Source organism: Manihot esculenta, chromosome 6 (assembly GCF_001659605.2).
Source record: "Manihot esculenta cultivar AM560-2 chromosome 6, M.esculenta_v8, whole genome shotgun sequence".
NCBI lineage: Eukaryota > Viridiplantae > Streptophyta > Magnoliopsida > Malpighiales > Euphorbiaceae > Manihot > Manihot esculenta.
Window position 1 is genome coordinate 23,788,450 of NC_035166.2, and position 23,064 is coordinate 23,811,513.

At 37.9% G+C, this 23,064-nt stretch overlaps 2 protein-coding genes across 2 annotated transcripts; both read left to right on the forward strand.

Moving 5' to 3' along the window:
* Window positions 1-7,431: 7,431 nt before the first annotated feature.
* On the forward strand, window positions 7,432-9,590 carry LOC110617582 (dof zinc finger protein DOF5.6). The gene is made up of 2 exons (XM_021760477.2): window positions 7,432-7,811; window positions 8,413-9,590. Exons 1-2 carry the CDS (start codon window positions 7,761-7,763, stop codon window positions 9,301-9,303), a joined length of 942 nt encoding a protein of 313 aa, XP_021616169.1. The 5' UTR covers window positions 7,432-7,760; the 3' UTR covers window positions 9,304-9,590.
* Window positions 9,591-20,282: 10,692 nt separating this feature from the next.
* On the forward strand, window positions 20,283-22,432 carry LOC110617583 (50S ribosomal protein L7/L12). The gene is made up of 2 exons (XM_021760478.2): window positions 20,283-20,440; window positions 21,563-22,432. Exon 2 carries the CDS (start codon window positions 21,699-21,701, stop codon window positions 22,278-22,280), a length of 582 nt encoding a protein of 193 aa, XP_021616170.1. The 5' UTR covers window positions 20,283-20,440; window positions 21,563-21,698; the 3' UTR covers window positions 22,281-22,432.
* Window positions 22,433-23,064: the final 632 nt, after the last annotated feature.

Consider the following 23,064-nt stretch of genomic DNA (forward strand, 5'->3'; position numbering starts at 1 on the left):
GTAAATTCTAGACGCAAGGCATAACATACTTTAAAACCTTCTGGCCCCTTAAGCATTATCCCAGCGCCACTACCCTCAGCACCTGATGCTCCGTCTACATACAGCTTCTAGCTAAATTCTTGGGGGGGCTCTCTCTCTTCCCCCTTTCTTGATATCTCTGAGGATGATCCTCCTTTCTCCTCATTGAATGCGCACTCCGCTATGAAGTCAGCCAGAGCTTGGGATTTTATGGCTTGTCGAGGTCGGTACTCTAGACAGTAAGGGCTAATTTCTACAGACCATGCCAACATCCGCCCTGAAGTTTCCGGCCTATGTAGAATCTTCTTTAAGGGTTGGTCTGTCATCACGACTCCTTGGTGGCCTTCTAGATAAACTCTGAATTTCCGGACTGCTAGCAATAAGGCGTAAGCCAATTTTTCAATGTTCGAATATCTGACCTCAGTGTCTCTGAGTACCTTGCTAACGTAGAAAACAGGTTTATGTTCTTCTTCTTCCACCCTTACTAGTACTGCGCTGACTGCTTGTTCTGAGGCCGCCAGATATATCAGAAGTTCTTCTCCTTTTATGGGACTGCTGAGCACATGAGGCGAGCTAAGATACTTCTTAAGCTCTATGAAGGCCTTTTGGCAATCCTCTGTCCATTTGAAATTCGGTACTTTCCTCAACTTTTTGAAGAATGGCAAGCACTTTTCTGCCGACCTCGACATGAATCGGTTAAGCGCTACTACTCTCCCGATTAGTCTCTGAACATCTCTTACACAGGTCGGTTTTGGCATATTCAGTATGGCTTCCACTTTCTCCGGATTGGGCTCAATGCCTTTACCACTCACCATGTACCCCAAAAATTTTCCTCCCCTAATGAAGAAAGCACATTTTGCTGGGTTCAACTTCATTCTGTATTGATCTAACACCCCAAATATCTCCCTCAAATCTGCTATGTGTTGTTGGAAAGTTGAACTTTTTACCACCATATCGTCCACATACACTTCCAGATTTCTACCGATCTGGTCTTTGAAGATTTTATTCATCAACCTCTGATAAGTTGCCCCAGCATTTCTCAATCCAAAGGGCATAGCCCTATAACAGTAAGTTCCATCTTCAGTTATAAATGAGGTCTTTTCCTCATCCGACCTTTCCATTGGGATTTGATGATAACCTGACATAGCATCCAAAGAAGAGATATAATCAAAACCGGCCGTTGAGTCGACCATTTTATTAATATCAGGGAGGGGGTAACAATCTTTAGGGCAGGCCTTATTTAAGTCGGTAAAATCTATACACATCCTGTATTTGCCATTGGCTTTTTTGACTGACACCGGATTTGCCAACCACTGTGGGTACATGACTTCCCTAATAAAGCCTGCCTCTTCTAGCTTCTGAACTTCTTCCCGGGTGGCCTGCTGCTTCTCTCTTCCCACTACTCTCTTCTTTTGCTTCACTGGTCTGGCCTCGGGGAGGACATTCAATCGGTGTGTCATTACTTTGGGGTCAATTCCCGGCATGTCTGAGGGCTTCCATGCGAAGGTCGGCGCGTGACTTCGGATCAGGGCCATGACTTCACCTTTTTGTTCTTTGGTGAGGCTGGCATTAAGACTGAAAACCTTGTTTGCATCTGCTTCTGATAAGGGGAAGGTTTCCAACTCTCCAACTGGCTCTGTCCGGGCTTCTTTTGTTTCATCTCTGACCTCCAGAACTTCCGAGTCGAGTGCCTCTCCAGTTGAGCTCGGCTCTGTTACTGTGGCCAAGTATACCGCCCTTGCTTCTTCCTGGTTGCCCCGAACCATTCCTACTCCTTCTTCCGTTGGGAACTTGAGTGCCAAATACCTGATGCTAGTGACAGCTTCAAAGTCGAACAACGCCGGTCGCCCCAAAATCGCATTGTAACTCAGTGGGAGTTTGACCACCAAAAACACCTCATGATGGGTGCGAGCTCTAGGTGCTTCTCCCAGGGTAAGAGCCAGTTTTACCTTTCCTTCGACAAGTACCGGTGCTCCTCCGATCCCCTTGATTGGTGACTGGTCCCGAACCAGCTGTTCTTCTGGGATTCTCATCTGCTGGAAAACCCGATATGGCAGCAAGTTGACCTTACTCCCGTCATCTACTAGAACCTTCTTTACTCGAAAATTATTAATGGCAGCCTCAATGACGAGCGCATCATCATGGGGCATCTGAATGCCTTGTGCATCTTCCGGAGAGAAAGCGATAGTCATGGAAGAGTGCTCAACGATCTGCATGACTTCACTATTGCTGGTCTCCCCTTCTCGGTTTCTCTTCTTTCCTCGACGGCTCATCCGTCCTCCCGTTCCTCCAACAATCATGTTTATGGTCCCACTGGACCCATCATTCACTGGTCCAGCTCCTATTCTCCTAGGCGTCTGAGTTGTCGGACCAAGCTGAGGCCTCTGTCCCTCTGGTTTCTTTACAAAATTTTTGAGGTGCCCCCTTTTTATCAGCCTCTCAATCTCCGCGATTAACTGAAAACAGTTATTCGTATCGTGCCCATGGCTCCGATGGTACTGACAATATTTGTCAGGATTTCTTTGATCTGCTTCCGACTTCATGGGTTTGGGCCACTGGAGGAACTCCTTATCCTGGACTGCCATGAGCACTTCGGCTCTGGAAGCGTTGAGGGGGGTTGGTTTCTCGGGAACCCAAGGAGGGAGCACTCTTGGTTCAAGAGCCCGAGGAGGAGGAGGAGGCCTTTGATCCCTTCTCTCCCAGGACTGCTTGTACGGCTCAGGCCTCTTTCCATGTTTCTTCTCGTGTCTCTCCGGCCTCCTCTCCTCCGGGGCTTTCTCTTTTCCTGCCATTCCTTTAGCAAATCTACTCATCACTAAGGCGTCATCCTGCCTTATATACTTCTCTGCCCTCTTCATCAACTCAGCCAGTGAGGTCGGAGGTTTCCTGCTCAAAGAACCAAAGAACTCGGCAGAGGTTGTTCCCTTTTGCATGGCCTCCACCGCCCTTCCTTCATCCAGCTTGGGAATCTGCAGGGCCTCCGTATTGAAGCGGGCGATATACTCCCTGAGTGATTCACCTTCTTTCTGTTTCACTGTTTCCAGATAGCTCGTCTTCCTGTCTGCTGGCACCCCGGCTATGAACCGGCTGATGAAGCGGGTGGCAAGATCTCCAAAACTTTTAATGCTTCCGGCCTCCAGGCTGTTGAACCACGCCCGCGCTGGTCCCGAGAGCGTTGTTGGGAACACCTTACACATTAAGGCGTCTGACAGGGTTTGCAACTCCATGAAGGTCTTATAGTTCATGACGTGCTCTCTCGGGTTACCAGCTCCGTTATAGGCCGCCATCGGCGGCATCATAAACTTCTTGGGAATGGTCTCCTGCTGCACTATCTTTGAGAAGGGAGAAGAAGTGGGCAAGGAGGTTTGGCTCTGATCTTTCTTACCTAGCTCGGCTAAGAGCTGCTCTTTCAACCTTTTCAGCTTTTGGTTCATTTTATCGTCTTCCGGGCTGGATCTTTTGCCCAAGCTGTATTCCTCCTCCTCTGTTTCAGTTCCCGTTTCCCTGGTTGCTCCGGCAAAATAGTTGTCCGCCTCCTCATTTTCTATCAACTCTCTTGCCCTTCTCCCATGGATTCGGGCCTCCGGTTCTTCCTCTTCCCCGGCATCGTGGCTGTTAGTTTGGAGGCGGTCAGAGGTAGGTTGGGGTTCATTGGTTCTGGGTTCCTCCACTACTGGGAGTGCATTTACTGGGGTGCTAAGGCCCCTCTGTTGCATTATCTGCCCTAACCAGTGAGCAGTAGTCTGTAGCTGGAGAGCCATGGTTTGAATGTCCTGGTTAGACAGAGTCACAGTGGGAGTATTCCCTGCCAAGCTTGGCGAGGGATTAAGAGGGATAGGCGTTTGGTTATTCAACGTTGTAGGGCTAGAAAAGGAGAACTGCTGCCCATCTTGGGCAGAGCTTAGGTCATTTGGAATGTTAAGGTTACTTTCTTGGTGGTTTGCCATCGTGGATCTCAGTGGGTTTTGAAAGTGAAAACTCCGGTGATGAAAAGATCTCCTTCGTTTCCCACAGACGGCGCAAATTGATAATCTGAGATCCAATAGAATAGGGTTTTACAAGGGTTTTGGTATTGAAAAATAATCTTAAACTTTCTGGGGAGGGGGTTCCCCTTTTATCCATTTCGCTATGCTTGCTGGTGACGTGTAAAGGCTTCTCTATGATTGGGACACGCGTCCCTGACATACAGATTCGGGCGTACGAGGGTATCAGCCGCCTGCTCCATGCGTAACGGCCTCTGATTCTCCTCGTGCGTACGCTCGAGCGGATCTGCTAGGCTGTCTGAGTATGGCTCTTGATACTGGGCTGGATCGAGAGTCGGGCCGGACGCTGATCCTGAGAGGAGAGGGCCTGCTGGTCGCGGACTGGGCCGATCTGAGTGAAGAAGCTTGGTTGAGCCGGGCCTTGAAGGTTGAATGAGCCAGGCTTGTTGTGCATATCAGGTGCGTGGGCCTCTACGTTATGGGCCTTGGGCTGTGGTCAAGCCTCTGATCCAGGTAAAGAAATCCAGCGGTCATCATATCTGATCGCGTCTCGCAATTACAAGGATGTAGTCTAAAGATATGAAATCATCTCCCTATGTTATCAATCTTCTTTCTCCATGCTCTATATGACTCTCTTGATGTCTTTTTATTTTTTGGAAGAAAATTTTGGATTATATTCAAAATTAAGAAAAATACTAAACTGTGCACGAGTTTTGAACATATTTAATTCATTAGTAGCAATAGTCGTCCCATGAAACACATTAGGACCCGAATTTGTGGCCAAACAAGTTTGGGAAGAAGCTTGGCATATACAGAACTAGAATCAGCCTTGAAAGGGGGTAACAATAGAGACAGCCCAACACAAGTGCCAACCAAATAGTCTCAATGGCTGAAGATGCATTACATAATGGGGGACTGGCTAGAGATATCTATCCCAAAGCTTTGTCGACAAGGAAGCCAAAGAAAACATTATAAAAGGTGATTAAGGCTCCATTGCGATGACTATAATAAAAACAAGAAAAAAAAAAACGAAAAGCAACAGGTTGATCTGCTACAAATTGAAGTTAAAACAACTAGTAGGGGGAAAATAGACAGCCAAAAAGAATTCCCTTCCCCCCTCTCTTGATGCTATAGTGTCTCACCTATTCTAAAAGAGAAGAGAAAAATCTTTTTACCTGAATGCAATGCCGTCTCTAATAAACGTAAATTTTACTTAAAAATAAGTTAGCTAATGATGAATCCAAGTTCAATTATTTTCTTCCATTTTGTTTTTTTTTTTAATTTTGAAATGTAGTTTAATATCCATGCAATTCGTTGTCTACTGAAACCTGGCAGTTCAATCATATGCTCAAGAAAAACCCATTCAACACATTCAAATCATAGGGACTTATGGTGGACCCATTTAGCTTTCTTGCTATGCCAAATGACTCGAATTGACTGCGCATTCTACGATGTCTATCTGTTTGACCATTATGATGGCAATTAAAGTATCACCAAAAACACCCTATCTCATGGATGTTTAGCATAAAACCTCTGTTTGAAACCCTTTCCTTTGATTATGTGATTAAAGGCCGGTTGACACTTGTGAAATTTTGAACTGACATTTGAGCCTTCACATCTACAATCTGCTTTTATAATCAGTAATCATAAAATGATAAGGTGATTACACTTATGAATTGGATTTTTTTGCAGCATGATTGGTGTGATGATTTATGATAGAATATCACTCTGTGACTAAAAAGAGAAATGATGATGACTGGCTTTGAGAATGAGATAGATTAGTCCCATCTATCGTCCTTTAGATAGTTTAATGGGTCCTGGAGTCATAAGCGAGGAGGAAGTGTCAGGTGAGTATTGCGCGAAACGTGGGCGCAAAAATGCTTTATTCACCTGACGGTTTGTGTTTTGGGCCCTCTTCTTCGGAATGTAATCCTCACGCTACCTTAATAAATTTCTTTGTTTTGGTTTCGCTCTTATTTTTGAATCTGAAAACTAAGAAGCACCACCCTCTCGCCGGTGATTTCTCATTTGAATGTAAAACTTTATCCACCCATTTCAAATTAAAATTCCGATAAAAAAACATAAAAGATTCCAGTTGCCTTCTTAAAGCGATGTATGATGATCGCGCTCATGTGTTTCAGTTCTAAAAGGAGAACCTAGCTTAGGTTAGCTCGGTAGCTGATCACTAATCAACAGATTGCACAATGAAATTTTACTAATACACTTTCCATTTAACTGCTTTTTTCGGATGAAAAATGTAAATATGTAAAACTCACATATAAAATAAATGAATAATTTTATATATTTTAATTATTAATTTGAGCTGGAAAATTTTTAGGCATAAAATGTTATATATATTTTACTGCTAAAATTACACAATTAATTCAATAAACTATTTTTCTTTGAACTAAAGTAATATTTATTTTATAAAAAAAATTAAATATTCTCAATCCCCTACTAAAAAAATTAAAAGTTGATATATTTCCATAATTATACCTTCTGATTTTGCATTATCAGCAACTAAGTATAATTAATATTTGTTGATTGTAAATCAATAACTAATTATACAATTAATAAGCTTAACATTTTTTTCAAGGCATTTTATGAGTGGAAGGCAAGAGTCTGTGAGACTACATGTTTAGGTATTAATTTTATTTTATAAAATTTCTCTAAATTATTTTATATTTATTAATTAGCCGTTAAATCCTATAAAATAAACATGCATTAACTCTTTTTAAAAAAAAAAAAAAAAAACAGCAGTCACTAAATTTATGGTTTGATGGATAGTAAACCCTTGCCAAATTGTTAAAAAAAAATAAATCATTAATAGTCATAAGTGGAGATGATTATAATTAAGCGTAATCAAAATTCAGTCATCCACTTCACAACAACAATAATAATAAATTGAAAAAATTATTATAAAGTTGATTTATAAATAAATATTAATATAATAAATTCGTAATTTTATTGTATTAATATTAGTTGATTGCTATCTCTCTATCTTTAATTAATTAGACGATATTTTGATAGCATACAATACTTTTCCAAACTACAAACGTAGAAGGAGCTAGGAATAGAAAGAGCATAGGGCACGTGAGAAGCGCATGAGGAGAATCGATCCTTTGCTTGTGGTAGGAGAGCGAGCGGGTTCCACTCGTTAGGGCCCGCAAGTGGAGTGCTCTTTCGGTATGCCTTCTTTATCGAAAACCCCGAAAAATATTATACTCTCTCATTCTCAGCTTCTGTCACGTCAAACACTTAGAGTGACGACCAAGCCGCGATCTCTGACGTATCCTCCTGTCCCAAAATCAACGGCTCCCCTTAACCTAACCCGGATACCCCAAAGATATCTGGGCCGTCGATTTTGCTACTGGAGATTGGTCTAAGATGAAGAATGGTGGTGGCCCTTTGTCATAGCAATGGACGGACAGAGTAGGGGCCCAAGAATTAAGCTCGCCGACTGTGTATGGACCGTAGCTGCAGAGTAGGTGTATAGCCTCTGCTAACAACAACTTTTTCTTCCTTCTTATTCACAGCCTACTCCCAACGTGACAAGCAAACTACTCTCATTCTTCTGTCCTCTCTCTCTTATTCTCTATCCCAATTCACTTACTGCCTTCCTTTTGTCTCCATCTCGCCCTTTCAGCTCTTGCATGGCCCCCAGTAAGAAATAGTGTGTGCTTCAAGGCAAGTCTTGGTGAATTGGTTGCTATCTAGCTCTGTTTCTTTTTCTTTTTCTTCTTTAATTTATTTGGTTTCATGGGTCTTACTTCGCTGCAAGTTTGCATGGATTCGACGAATTGGCTGCAGGTAAGCTCAGCATTTCAATATTAGTTTGATACTCCCTGGCTATTTTCATTTTAGATTAACTAAGGTTTTGCCGGTGGAAGTTTCTCACTGTGCTTGATAAGCCAAATGTAAGTAAAGGCTTAAAAATGGCATGAAATTTAGATGGTGTTTTAGAGTGGAAATCTACAAGCGAAAGCTAGTCCCTTTATGTTTCATTTTGAGTTTAATCTTTAGTGTTACTAAATGTCTATGCAAGGGGATCTGAAAGTGGATAGAAATCAAAGAGTTTGCTGTTTTTGTCTAAATTATCAAAATCTTTAATGCTGAATACAGATGTGAAGCTTTATAAAGTCGATCTAGGAAACCAGACCTTCATTAGTTTTGAAAGGTTAATTATTGGCTTCTGGGAATCTCTGGCATTTTAGAGATACTATAGTTGATATGTGAAAGGACGGAGGAATAATAGCTGGTCTTTTTGGATCAATTATTACTGATATCTTCGCTGCCAGGACAATGAACTTTTGTTCATTTATTTTAAATTATTGACACTCTGCTTTATTGAAACCACAGACAAGAAATTCTGACATGTTTCACATAATTTTCTTTTTTCTCCTCGTGTCAGGGCACGATTCACGATGAGTCTGGAATGGATTCTTCTTCTCCTTCCGGGGATATATTCACTTGCACAAGGCCCTTGATCGAGAGGAGGCTCAGACCCCAGCATCATCAAGCTCTCAAGTGCCCAAGGTGTGACTCCACACACACCAAATTTTGTTACTATAACAATTATAGCCTCTCTCAGCCAAGGTACTTCTGCAAGACTTGCAGAAGGTACTGGACCAAAGGAGGCACTTTAAGGAACATCCCTGTGGGTGGTGGCTGTAGGAAGAATAAAAAAGTGTCTAAAAAATCTAATGATACTACTAATCAGAACCCTAGATCATCATCTTCTTCCCACAGTCCTACTGATCTTCACCTTTCATTTCCTGCGGTCCAACTTTCACACCTTAATAACTTGCTTGGCACACATCAAGGCACATTTGCGAACCCTGCCTTCATGGAGAGCAAGTATAATATTGCTATGCTTGAAAACCCTGGGCCTATTGATTTCATGGAGAGTAAGTTAGAAGCTATAGTGGGCAGCTCCAGGAACTACGATTTTATGGGGAACAGAGAAATGGGTATGGTTAGTGGGCTAGGAGAGATGAATCATCATGGCTTAGCTCCAGATTTCCATGATCTTCGCTCTCCATTCGGGATATCCATCGATGGCAGCAATGGCACTTTAATGGAAACCTGCCAAAGGTTAATGCTTCCATATGATCATCAAGGTAATGATGAGCAGAACACAGTTGATGTGAAGCCCAACGCCGAGCTTTTGTCCCTTGAATGGCAAGACCAGGGCCACTCAGGTGGTGGGAAGGACACATTTGGGTACGTCAATAACTTGGGATCATGGACTGGCATGATGAATGGCTATGGATCGTCGACCACAACCAATCCCATGGTGTAATCTAATCCACATATCGCCTTTGATGGAAAGGGTTTTTTTCGTGCTTCTTTCTATTATAAGGTGGTGATGAAAATTTTCATCGACTTGACAAGCAACAGCAGCCAGCAGGAGGGCAATGTGTGAATGAAAAAGAGTCCAAAAATGACGGCCTTAGTGTCTTTCTTTTTGTTTTTATGTTCGGATGTCGTATCATTCTTTGGTAATTTGGTGTTTTTTTTATAAGGCATTCAAACTTTAGGATTTGTTGTTATATCGAGGAAGATATGATAGTGCTTTTTTTAGTCTAATATATATATCATACGTTAGTGGTATTTAATTCCTTACAGTAGTTTGCTGCATGCTTTGTCATCTCCAACTCCAAGGCTGGCCAATAAGCCAGGGATGACTACTTGATAAACTGATCAAATGGGTTAATTTTTAGCTGCCTAGCTATGTCGTTTGGGGGGCGTATAAGACATGAAAATTAGAAGCAAGAGCAAAAAGAAAAAGAAAAATAAAAAACGTAAGTTAGTTCTGTTTGAATTTGTTGTTATTTGTCTGTAAGTCACCACGCCTGTACTTGGTTTTCTATTCAGTCTTAGTCGACAATAGCATGCTGTTTCCGTACATGTCACCCATTGCCATTGAATGTAAACCGACAGGATGGCCTCTTCACATTTTTTTTAAAACTCCATTAAATGAACTGGTTGGGCTCCATTTTATCCGAAAACTGATCTCTCTGATAGTACATTAATAAAAATGGAAATCTGAGTAATAATGAAATATAAAGTTAATTTATTTAAATTAATAAATATTTTAGTACAATTTATGTGATTTAATGTATGCGGAGTGAATATGAGCAACCAATAAAAACTAGTTTCAGAAGATGATAAACAAATATCTTCCTTTCCTGGTAGGACGGCATTCAACTAATATTGTTTAATTATTAAATTATCCTTTCAAAATTGAAACTAGTAAAATTTATTTGTCAAACTATATTAAAAAAAAATTATCATATTAAAAATTATAATTTGATAAAAATGTAATGATATTTATTCATGGTATTTAATTTCGAATCGAAACATAATAAATTTTTTTTTAATAACCATAAGAAGGAGATGGTTTTATAAATAATTTATCTTTAATCAGTTCAAAACAATAAATTTATTGTAAAACGTGAAATCTACATGTTAATGTCTTTGTTATTTATACTCTATAACATTGTTAATACATTTTATATAGAAGATTCCTTCAACATCAATTTTGTCATCCCATATAGAGGGAGTCAGGAGGCAATTTATTATATTTAACATAAAAATATTTCCTTTAAAAATAAAAAATTATATAAAAATCACTTAGTAATACATTTGTCTAATATAATTATTATGTATAATATTAAGATATAAAGAAAATTTAAAAAAATTACTTTTTTTACTGTGCAAACAAACTTGCATTTTAAAAATTCAATGGATTAAAACATAGAAAGAATGACGGTTATAGACGGTTAATTAAAAATTCATAAAAAAGAGCAAATCAACTATAATCCAGGCTTAAGCTTACAAACACTAACGAAAAGATAAAACTCAAAATTTATAATGAACAACACAAGACTAAACAGAAAATCACTAATCGATCTAACATATTATGTATGTAAAATCATCGAGTCACTGCCTAAGAATTGAAACATTGAACAAGCTAAAACAAAACAGCAAGAATCAAATAATTACAGCAAATGTAGTATGCATGTAATACAATAAAACTCAGAAATCAGGATTGGACAAAAGAATTAACACAACGAGAAAGGAGAAGTCGTAAACTCAATTAATCATCAATCTATGAGAGCGTTATTCATTAAACGTAGCGGTGTTGTAATACCCGGCTAGACTCCGGTATCGGAATTCCTACCGTTCGGTGGAATCTCGGATGTCGGAGACCTCTAGAAGGGTAAAACCATGTTTTCATGAGATGTTTTAAGGTTTTTGATGATTTTTGAATGAAAATTAAATGAGTTTTTGCATGAAAAGTCCTTGGAGGAAAACCCAGGTTCGGCCGCCGAAAGTCAAGATCGGCCGCCGAACATGCATGCGTTTTGGAGGCACGTTAGGCCCCCGAAAGCATGAGTGAGGGAAGTTCAGGTTCGGCCGCCGAAACTCAAGTTCGGCCGCCGAACATGGCATGCATGCGGAAGCACTTTCGGCCCCCGAACGTGGCCTGGCCAGCCACCTATAAATGGGTCGCTTAGCCGAAATGGGCGAGCTTTCTCCCATTTTCGGCCGCAGCTAGCTTCCGACCTCCCTCTCCCCAGATCTTGTGTTCTTTCTCCAAATCTCCTCCATTTTTCTTGAGTTTTCACCTCACATTGCAAGTTTTGAGCATTTAAGACAAGTTTTGGAGCTTTGGGAACTCAGGAGCTCTTTTGCTTAGATCTCCGAGTTTAGGTCGCCTCTCTCTCGATCATCAAGAGGTAAGAGCCGATCTTAAGCTCATTGTATGTTTTAAGTAAGTTTTAAGTTGTTTTACGGGGTAGAATGGCATGTTTAGGGTTGTATGAGTTTTTGAGCAAATGTTATGTTTTTGAACAATGTGGCATGTTTGAAGTGTTGTAGTTGGGGTATTTGATAGTTTGAGACCCTTAGGTGTGATGTATGATATGTATGCATGTTTTAGAACAAGTTTATGCATGATTTGAGGTTTTGGGAGGCAAGAGGTTCATTTGAGCCAAGTTTCTGCCCATTTGGGAGAAACCAGGTTCGGCAGCCGAAGGAACTTTCGGCCGCCGAACCCCCTTGTGGAGGCAGCATTCGGCTGCCGAAGCTTGCCCCCGAAAAGAGACTTTCGTCTCTGTCTGGGACTTTCGGCCGCCGAAGGTGCCGCCGAAAGTGCCTGACTTTCGGCTCTGGAGGGACTTTCGGCCGCCGAAGGTGCCGCCGAACCTGCCCTGTCCAGCCTTCCTTTGCATGTTTTGCATGGATGTTTTGTGATGTTTTAGGGGGTTTTTGGGGGATGTTTTTAGAGTTATGTTCTAGTATGTTTGGTTCCTCATTTGAGTCCACCTGTGTAGGTTCGGACCCGAGGAACCGAGGACCCCAGCAGTGAGTCTGTTGCCCCAGTGTCTGGTCAGAGCTATCCAGAGGTGAGTGGAATAACTCATATGCTTTTAAATAAATAAATCAGTTTAGCATGATTCACGCATCATGAATGCCATGAGATAATAGGGTGTTGCATTAGACTCACGAATATGTTGCATTGCATATTATGTTTGATGATGTGGATGGATGTTGAATGATCCATTAGTCCCCCTATGCTATGATGATGATGATACGGTACGGAAGACCAGTGAGGCCCATTCTACGCCCCTGGCACTATGTAAGAGAAAGACCAGTGAGGCCCATTCTACGCCCCTGGCACAGTTGGACCATGTTATGTTATGTTATGTAAGAGAAAGACCAGTGAGGCCCATTCTACGCCCCTGGCACAGTTGGTCCATGTAGGGGACTATTGGTGACAAATTCATCCTTGATGTGATTAGCTGTGATGTGATGCATTTCATGTTATCATATGTTTTAAATGTTTTACTATTCTGCTCACTGGGCTCTTGTAGCTCACCCCTCTCCCTTAACCCCCAGGCTTGCAGGTACAGGGTAGACCAGGAGGTCAGCAAGAGTAAAGAAGTCCTTGTTTTGTAATAGATAGAAAGTGGACATGACAAATTATGTAATGATTTAATGTTATGTTTAGCCATGTTATGTAATGATGGTATTAAGGTTTAGAAGTGTGCTTGACCATAGTCTATTGTAATCCCTTTTGTTATATACATGATCTTGATGTCTATTGATGTATATGTTTTTCCAACTCAACTTCTGATGTATCGCCCATTAGGGCAAATGATGAGATCCCACTGAGGGATTAATGTTTAAGTATGTTATGTTTAGTGCATGCACAGGTTGAGTATGGTGTATGATGAAAAGGAAAGTTTTGATTTTTATGTATGATTGTTGATCATGTATGGGATTAAACAGGTTTACAGGTTATATGTCAGGCTTGCTACGGGTCCCAGCGGCCTTAAGCCGATCTGGATCCTAGCGCCGGTAGCGGTCCGATTTTCGGGTCGTTACAGGTGTGATTCTGAATGGCAAACGTTAGATAGCAAAAAGTCTCCCGCAAGAAAGTAAGTTGAGCCATCGTCCTTGAAACTAACAAAAACCGTAGGTTCTATAGAATAACATCATTGGTAATAAATAAGAATATGTAAAAACAACACAATAAAACATAGCGAGTGATACGAATCCAATAAGAATATTCAGCTTTGTTATGATGGGCTTGCTATATTTTATTATTTAAATACTTATTTTATTTTAGTTTTGTTTGGACTTACATTCCGACCATATTTTATCTTTTTAAGTTTTAGAGTGTTGGGCCATGTTTTGAACTTATGTTTTAATACTTATGTGTTTGATGATCCCTCCCATTTTCTTCCTTCTTCTTTTTCTTTCTTTTTTCTTTCCTTTTTCTTCCCATCCGTTTTTTCTTGATTTTTCTCACCTGTGGCCAACATTTCCAATAAAGTTAGTCTCTTTTGATTCTTCTTCTCATAAGTTTCACATAGATATCAATCTTATCTGCCATCATCGCTCTATTTGCAGGAATCGACTATTCAAAATTTATGATCTTTTACCTTTTTCTTGAGATTTTTTTCAAACCAAACATGGTATCAAAAATTTAAAGGATTTCACATGGATACCAATCTCATAACTTTTTTGACATCGAAAAATTTCAGAGACCTATAAACTTGGGAGTGAGTTTTCAAGCACTTAGAGTCATGTTTTTTATTTGTATGTACTTTCATTTTGGAGAAATTCTATCAGACCCAAATTGCAATTTTGGTCTAGACGCGCGGGCTTTGGAAGTGACATCCAAAAAGGATAAATATTAGTCTTATCTATCATTTTCAAACGCTCTGAATGCGTTCCAAGTGTCAGAATTAGCAGTCCGAACTTAAATTATCATTTTATTATAATATTTATATTTAACTTAATACATTATTGAATATATATATATTAAGATGACTATAATTGAGTGAGATTGTTTGCTATAACAATATATTATAATTAAGGATGTCAGAAAAAATTTTGTGAAATTTTTTAGAATGTATTCAATATTTGTAGAATTATCGAGAATTTTAAAAGTGAACTAAAATTTATAATTCTCTGATTTTGGTTTATTTTGAGAATATTCGAAAAAAGTTATATATTATTGTGTTGTGGGTGTGTGAATAGCTCTAAATCATTTTCTTGTGTCAAATATTATGTTTTATTTTTACTATATTATTTGTGACCATTGCATGGTAGAATTACATTAGAATTAGATAGTTAAAGAAATTATATTAATAATTAATATCAATATAAAGCACAAGTGAACTTTCTTAAAATATTTCTCACATAATTCTTTTATTTTCTATTTTATTTTATTTAATATTTTTAAACTTTAACTCTAAAATTCCAAAATGATGGTAGGATTTAATACTTGAAAAATACTTACAAATTAATGCGGATCTTATGATATATTGTATTTTTTTTTGAGAGCTGAATGAGTTATTTAAATTGTTGAATTTTATTCATATATAAATTTAGTGAGCTTTCTCTCTATTAATATATTCTGTTTACGAGGAAACTCTTTTTTTTAATTTTATTAATTTTAAATTTATTTAATTTTATACTATTTTTGAATCAAATTTTAAATTTAATTTGATTTGAAACTTATTATAGATTTTGAACGTCTTATATCAGTTTAACGCTTTTTCTCTTTTATTTTCAATATTTTCATTTTAATATTATTTTTTTCATGCACGATCTCTTTATTAATATTGATATTAAGGCTATAATCGAACCGAGTCGAGCCGAATGCACTTTCCTTATTTGTCACTTTTCTTATTTAGCACTTTCCTTAATGAGCTGAATCTTGATTTTGAATTTTAAATTCTCTTAAGGATTTGAAATTTGAATTTCAAATTACTTTCCTTATTTGGCTCCTTTCAAGTTGCACTTGGCATACTTACTCTCCTTTGCTCCATTTTATGCAGTTTTAAGGGTATTTTCACCAAATTGTATCTTTACACCATTTTCTGCAGAATAAAATCAAAATCACAAAATTAGGCAGAAAAAGTGTAACTTAACATCAATATCATTATGATAAAATGGTCTAAATTATGCTCTATCAATACCCCCACAAAATTGCACTTGATAGATTTTGGAGCTAGCTTATATGAAATTGGGCGTTTCACATAAGCCTCACACCCCCAAATCTTAAGAAAAGACAAACTGGGCATTTTGCCAGTCCATAACTCATATGGTGTCTTTTCAACCGCTTTCGATGGTACTCTATTTAAAATTAATGTAGTTGTTTCCAAGGCATAACCCCAAAATGATAAAAGGAGATTTGTTTGACTCATCATATATCGAACCATATCTAATAAAGTTCGATTTCTCATTTCAGAAACACCATTCCATTGTGGAGTTTCTGGAGGAGTTAATTGTGAAACAATCCCACAATTTCTAAGATGTTCATCAAACTCTTGCCTTAAATATTTATCATCTCGATCAGATCCAAGGATTTTAATAGTTCTACCAAATTGATTTTGTACTTCATTTTGAAAAGTTCTAAACATTTCAAATGATTCATGCTTATGTTTCATTAGGTAGACATAATCATACCTACTGAAATCATCAGTGAATGTAATGAAGTACTGATAACCTCTCCTAGCACTAATGCTTAGTGGGCCACATACATCTGTATGTATTAAGCACAATAAGTCTGAAGCCCTTTGACCTTGTCTAGTAAAAGGGTCCTTTGTCATCTTACCAAGTAAACAAGATTCACAATTTTCAAATGATTCAAAATAAAATGAATCTAATAAACCATCCTTATGGAGCTTAGATATGCGATTCTCATTTATATGGCTAAGACGACAATGCCATAAATATGTTGGGTTTAATTCATTTGGCTTAGTTTTCTTAGAAATTATGTTATAGAATCATCTAGATTATGGACATAAATGTCATTATAAGAATTTGCAATACAATAAAGCAATTCTTTATTATAAATTGAGCATTTCTTATTCTTAATAAGAAATAAAAAACCTTCATCGTCCAAAAAAGAAATCGAAATAATATTCATACTCAAAGTAGGAACATAAAAGCAATTATTCAAAATTAATAAAAGCCCAACTCTTGCTCCATTGCCTACACGTAGGTCCACATTGCCCTTTTTTAGTTTTCTACTCCCTTTGAGACCATGTACATTTGTACAAATGTGATAACCACATCCGGTATCCAAAATCCATGAAGTATAAATAGATAAATTAATATCTATAACATAAATACCTGAAGTCATAGTCTCACTACTCTTCTTCTTCTTGCACTCATCCAAAAAGAGTTTGCAATTTCTCTTCCAATGTACTGGTTCCTTGCAATGGAAGCAGATTCCTTCCTTAGGAATTTTTGCCTTGGCCTGCCATTTAGGCTTGCCTCATCCCTTAGACCCATTACCACCTTTAGACTTGGGCTTCCCCTAATTTTTCATGAGCTTACCTTTATTGACATTCAAAATTTGGGTAGGCCTTTTCTTGACTTTTACCTCAGCTGTCTTTAGTATCTCATGCAACTCAGGAATGAATTTTTTCATGTTGTTCATGTTATAGTTCATGACAAACTAAGGAAAACTGCCAGGTAAAGAATGTAGGATCAAATCCGTTGAGAGTTCTAAACTCAAAGGATAGCCAAGCCTAGCAAGGTTATCAATGTAGCCTTTCATCTTCAAAACATGAGCACTAACTGATTCACCTTTAGCCATTTTGCAATCATGCAATGCAATGGTAGTTTCATACTTATCCTGCCTTGCTTGCTGTTGGAAAGCCTGTTTGAGATGAACACTCATCTCATAAGCCTCAAGGTGCTCCAAATCCTTCTGAAGTTCTGGGCACATAGTTGCCAATATAAGACATCCAATGTCATTAGAATCATCCATATACTTCTTATGCTTGTTCTTAACAGCATTAGCAGCATCAGTAGGCGGTGGTTCAGGGATAGTTTCATCAAGCACATAGGATTTTTTCTATTGCTTGAGAACAATTCTCAAGTTTTTAAACCAGTCAACAAAATTAGTAACATTTTCTTTCAGTTTATCCTTCTCAAGAATGGATCGCAGTGATAAAGTGGAATTGTTATTAGCAGCCATAATGATCTATAAAATATGCAAATATAATCAATTTAGTAAATTAATATTGAGGTGATAATAATCTCCCACTAAAATACAACCCTCATAATATTTTAGTGGGCTAAGATCCTGACTCGCGGTTGTCGAAACCGGTCAAAAATAACCTTCTTAGTTATCAACAATTTACAACTGCAGATAGTGGTGAATGATCGAATCAACAGATAATTGATTACCTATTTATTTTTCTTAACAAGACCAATAAAATAAACTGAAACAATGAGATAAACAAAAAATGATATAAAAACTAAAAATGAGATCAAACGAGATAAACTGAAATTGGGATAAAAACTGTCAACAAAATAACATGGGAGTTTTGAGATTGATTGTAGTAAACTAATAATGAGAATAATAATGGAAAACAAATAATAAAATAAAGAGTAATCAATAATGAGAAAGCTCTAGTTGAAGTATTAGATCCACTTTAGTTGTTGGGATTGATCACAGACACATTATTCTTTTGGGTTGATTCAATAGATTAGTTATGGAGATGGAAGACGCTTCTTACCATCATTATCTCTCCTTATGATTAAACCAATTAGGGAACGTTCTCTAATTAATTACTAATTATCAAATTGCCAAGAAACGTCCTTATACCTTAGACATCAAAACAATTGTCAATTGTATTAAGAAATAGAAATATTCAATTCTAACTACCCAAACGTATGGAGATAACGCTAGATCATACCATTTTCTTGGGTTTTATCCCAAATGTTCTCATGTAAGAATAATCCAAGCAATTACGGACTTAAATTATTCAAACTAACAAATAATTATTTTGCAATAAAAAATCAACGTAGATCTTAATAACAAAATAATATGAAAATTAAATATGAAATTGCATAAATATTGAATTTTTAAAAATTAAACAGTATTCTATTAAGTCTCACAACCCATTAAATCAATTAAAGTTTCAACCAATATTCAATTAGATTAAAAAAATTTAGCCATTGAATTAAAAACAGAAAAATAAAAATAAAAAAGAAAGGAAGGAAAGAACCGAAAAACTTCTGCCTTGCGCATGCGGAATTGCCGAGGAAAATTGTTTTTTTTTTTTTTGCTGAATTGTCTTAAGGCTCACGTGCCCCTAATTGGGAAGTTGCTGGCCACGTGAGAGTTGATGTCCCGTGTGCGGGAGAATTGGCGTGAGTGGGCTGCGTGATTGGTCCACGTGAAGCGCTTGGGCTGTCCAAATTGCGCGGAACGGTGAAGTGGGCGTTGAAGGCGGGCCATGTGCGCTGGCGGGTCCACGCGAGGAGAGATTGATCCATGTGCTGGGATGTTTGTAATGGCGGGGATGCGCGGACGTGCGAGTGAAGGTGCGGGCCGCTTGGTCCATTGCGCGTACTTGGTCCACGTGAAGAGAGATTGCAATGGCGGGCCCACGTGAGAATTGCTGGCCATGTTTGTGAATGTGCAGGAGAATTTGCGGGCCATGTGAAGCGTCAGTGGTTCACGTGCTTAGTCCACGGTGGAGCGCGTTGGTCCCGTGTGTGAGCTTCGCAAGAGTGGGCTGCCCAAGTGCGGGCTTGGCGGGAATGGGCTGTCCAGGTGCTTGTTTTGAATCTAACTTGGGAGGCTCGCTCATTTTTATTCTAAATACAGTAGTTTTAGGGAAATTTTCTCCAAAATGTCATTTTACGCTATTTTTTGTAAAATAATATTAAAAATACTAAATTAAACAGAAATTATATAAATATTTATTAATAATATTAATATAAAACGGACTAAATTATGCTCTATCAGATCCATTTATGAATCGAGCTCCATTTATAAGTTCGAACTCGATTCATAAAATAAATATTAAACTCGAGCTCGATTTGTAATAAACCCGTTTATCACATTAACGAGCCAATTCAAACTCTATTCAAAAAGCTCGAATTTGAGCTCGATTATATTATAAATAAGCTTAATATAATTCAAATTTATTTAAATTATAAACAAATTTAAATTATAAGATTATTAAGAGACTTCTAAATTTAATTTTTTTATTTAATTAAAATCTCTCGAATCTAAAATTAATGAAAAAAATGTAGAAGAGTTGTCCTTTTATAGAGAAGTTACGATTCTTCGTACAAATTTGTTCGCAAGCTTGTTCACGAGTTTATTCGCGAGTCTGTTCACGAGTCAGTTCGCGAGGCTAAACGAACCGAATACTGTTAAGCTCAAGTTCGGCTCGTTTATTAAACGAGCCTAAAAAGTAAGCTAAACTAACCGAGTCCGATCGAATTTTTATCGAGTCAAGTCTCAAATAACTCACGAACAATTTGATTCATTTACACCCCTATTTAAGATGTGTGAGGAGATATCATGTCAATAATCTCTCATGCCTTTGCTTTAAAAAAAAAAACTCGTATGCGATACATTTTGATTATTTAAATTTATTAACTTTTTTATTATAGTTATTTTTAGAAATTAATTTTATTAAATAAATAAATAAATAATTATACAAAAATTTTATGTACGATTATTAAAGATAAAAAAAAATGGTGGTAAATCGAAAATAGAAAATTATGAGCGCAATAATTTTTAAAAATGAAAAACGTAACTGGTGTAAATTACAAACTTCCCTCATGGCAAGGATGATATCTATAGATTAGGAAAGTAATAATTGACACGTGACACATCCGAAAAAGTAACAGTTGCTGTTCACTTTCGATTTTAATTAGCTATTTTAATCGGTTTGATTTGATTTCTAAAAATTTACATTTCAACGTTCAGATTTTCGGTTAGAGCGATTTGCACCTGGACGCCGAGCTCAAGGCCCAATAGGCAATAGCCTCGTTTCCATGCGTTTTATTTTTTTGGTCAATATCAAAACGCACATGCTTAGGGTTTAAAGCTGCGGGGACTTAGGGGAGGGTTTTGCTCTACGATCTGTGGCTTTCTGGTGAGCTCTCCGATTCCCATTTCCTGTTGTTAAGGCTTTGTAGACTTAGTTACTTTGAATCTGAATACGTCGTCTGTGGCACTGTTTCCATCTTTGAAGTGTTTACGAAAGGATTTCTATAATCTGCCCGTTGTTAAAGTTCCTTTTTTTTTGTTGATTTTTTTGTGCATTTATTTCTGATGGGGGGTTTTCTTAAATTAAATCTGTCTTTTCTACATACACTAGTTGTTTGATATACCCATTTGGTACCTTTTTTTAGGAAAAGTTTCTACATTTTGATTGGGAGAATATACTCATTTCCTCAGTTTTAGTTTTAATTCATCGCTGCAGAGTAGCAGAAAGTATTTACAGAGATGTCCGCTTTAAGTGTGTTTATGGATAAATCATCATGGTAGTAGGATTTTTTTTTTTTTGAAGTTGTGCGGTTGATTTAATTTCAGCAGGATATATAGGTCTAGAGTTGACGATATGGTATATTCTCGTTTACTTGATTGAAAAAACAAATATATCATGTTAATCAATATAAATACAGTAAGACTTTAGCAGCACGAAAACGGGTTCCAGGAACTTTTGACTTGCAGTTTATGTTTAATTCACGGAATGTGGCTCAATTGGCATCCTTGCAAATAAATGCAGGTGGGGGGTTGTGAGTTCAACACCTCATGTCTTTTGAATTTTAAAACATGTTGGTTATAGAGTTGAAGAAATACTAGTTCTTTTGTTTCAAGTCCTAGTAGTTTGTAATGATGGTGGGGAAGTTTGGTAAAGTTGTTAATTGAAGATAGCCCATTAGTGAGCTGGTAACTTATGCAGTTAAGACCAAAGATATATCATATTGTTAACGATGAAAACAATTATTATAATTGTTATTATGTCAGTGGAACTTAAAATTTGAATGTAGTATAGCAGGGTGAAGTATAAATTATTTATTGTGCGAGATGGCTACAATCTGTATTTTGTATATCTTTTCAGGTTGATGAGTCATTCAATTAGTAAGTGTGATATATGGTAGCCCTCCACTATAACGTTTATTGACTATCAAATTTGAGTGTCTTTCTGTGTTAAATAAGAAGAGATTTTCTTACTCTAACTCAATCATTGAATTTTACTTCTTTTTGGCAGGAAGCAAAGTTTGCACCATAATTCTTGCAGTTCTACTCATCATAAGAAAGAAAAAAGGGATTGCTTAATTGAATCTGATAATGTCTTCTCTGGCCTTATCTGTTTTGTGAATCATTGTTTTACTGATTCATGAAATATGAAGTTTGTTGCACTTGTGAGATCTGTTCATGCCCGTTTTACTCTACATGAAGTAACTGGACCCTTGCAGGTTCGCTTTTTCCAGCATGATTTTGTTCCTAGAGATCCCAAGGCCAAGCCCAAAAAATACAAATATCCAGCATTCTATGATCCATATGGCCCTAGACCTCCACCCTCTGAAAAAATCATTGAACTTGCTGAGCGTATTGCTGCTTTACCCCCTGAGGAGCGATGTCAAATCGGCCCTACTCTGCAATACAAGTTAAAGCATCCAAAACTGCAGACAATTTCAACAGAAGGCATGGACTTGGGTGTCCAAGGATCCCCAGCTGCTGGAGCTACAAAGGTTGAGGAGAAGAAGGAGAAAACAGCATTTGATGTGAAGTTGGAGAAGTTTGATGCAGCTGCAAAAATCAAGGTTATTAAAGAGGTGAGAGCTTTCACTAATTTGGGATTGAAGGAGGCCAAAGACTTGGTTGAGAAGGTACCTGTTTTGCTTAAACAAGGGGTCACAAAAGAGGAAGCAAATGGCATAATAGAGAAGATAAAAGCTGCTGGAGGAGTTGCAGTTATGGAGTGATAGCTTGAGCTTTGTTGTATAATTGGTTCTTGGTTCCAGTTTAATGGGCTGAGCATTGCATGGAAGAATGACAATCTCAATACTCAGGCATTGATATCTATTAGCAATTGTTATCAGGGATATGATTCAATAATTAGTTTAAACTTGCTTCACTACTTGTGTGGAAAAATTTTGTAGCTCTTGATATATTTTGGTTTTAGCTTGAGCACACAATTGCACAAAGGGAAAACAACTATAAAGGCCAAATGTGTACTTGCTGTTTCACGCCCTTGCATTTCTACTATTGAAATAAGAAATCTTTTGCCATAATTCCTGCTGGCATACTCTGTTGGTACACAGCAATGTCATATTTGCAGCATATAGGACACTTTATTGCCATATACTGCACTTTAGCTTCAGTTGAAACACGAACTCTCTTCCCCATCTTCACATGTAGACCACATTAAAGTACACGATGAGATCAGGCCAGGGTAGTGATAACGTGTGTAGAACTGGCTAGAGGGTCTCAAGTTGGCAGATGATAGGAGTGCCCAATCGGGTGCATTATTATTGCTGCCCCCGTCCATTCTGTGATTTATCTTTTGTGAAATATGTTCTTCAGCATTTTCCGAGACTTGATGTGGCGCAGGAATTTTCAAGCGAGGGCCTTGGGATCAATGATAAGTCTCACTGGGCTCTCTTTCCTTTTTTTTTTTTTTTGGTTTTCATTGTCCTGTTTTAATACACTGAAGGGTGAAACGGACTCTCCACCGCCAACGGAGATTTTCAGGAGAGACTGCAATAT

Excerpts from the sequence above, each read along its gene's own strand:
- LOC110617582 (XM_021760477.2), top strand. The coding sequence starts at position 7,761 with ATGGGTCTTACTTCGCTGCAAGTTTGCATGGATTCGACGAATTGGCTG. Across the intron at positions 7,812-8,412 it reads ATTCGACGAATTGGCTGCAG|GGCACGATTCACGATGAGTC; the intron begins GTAAGCTCAGCA and ends TCCTCGTGTCAG.
- LOC110617583 (XM_021760478.2), top strand. The coding sequence starts at position 21,699 with ATGAAGTTTGTTGCACTTGTGAGATCTGTTCATGCCCGTTTTACTCTA.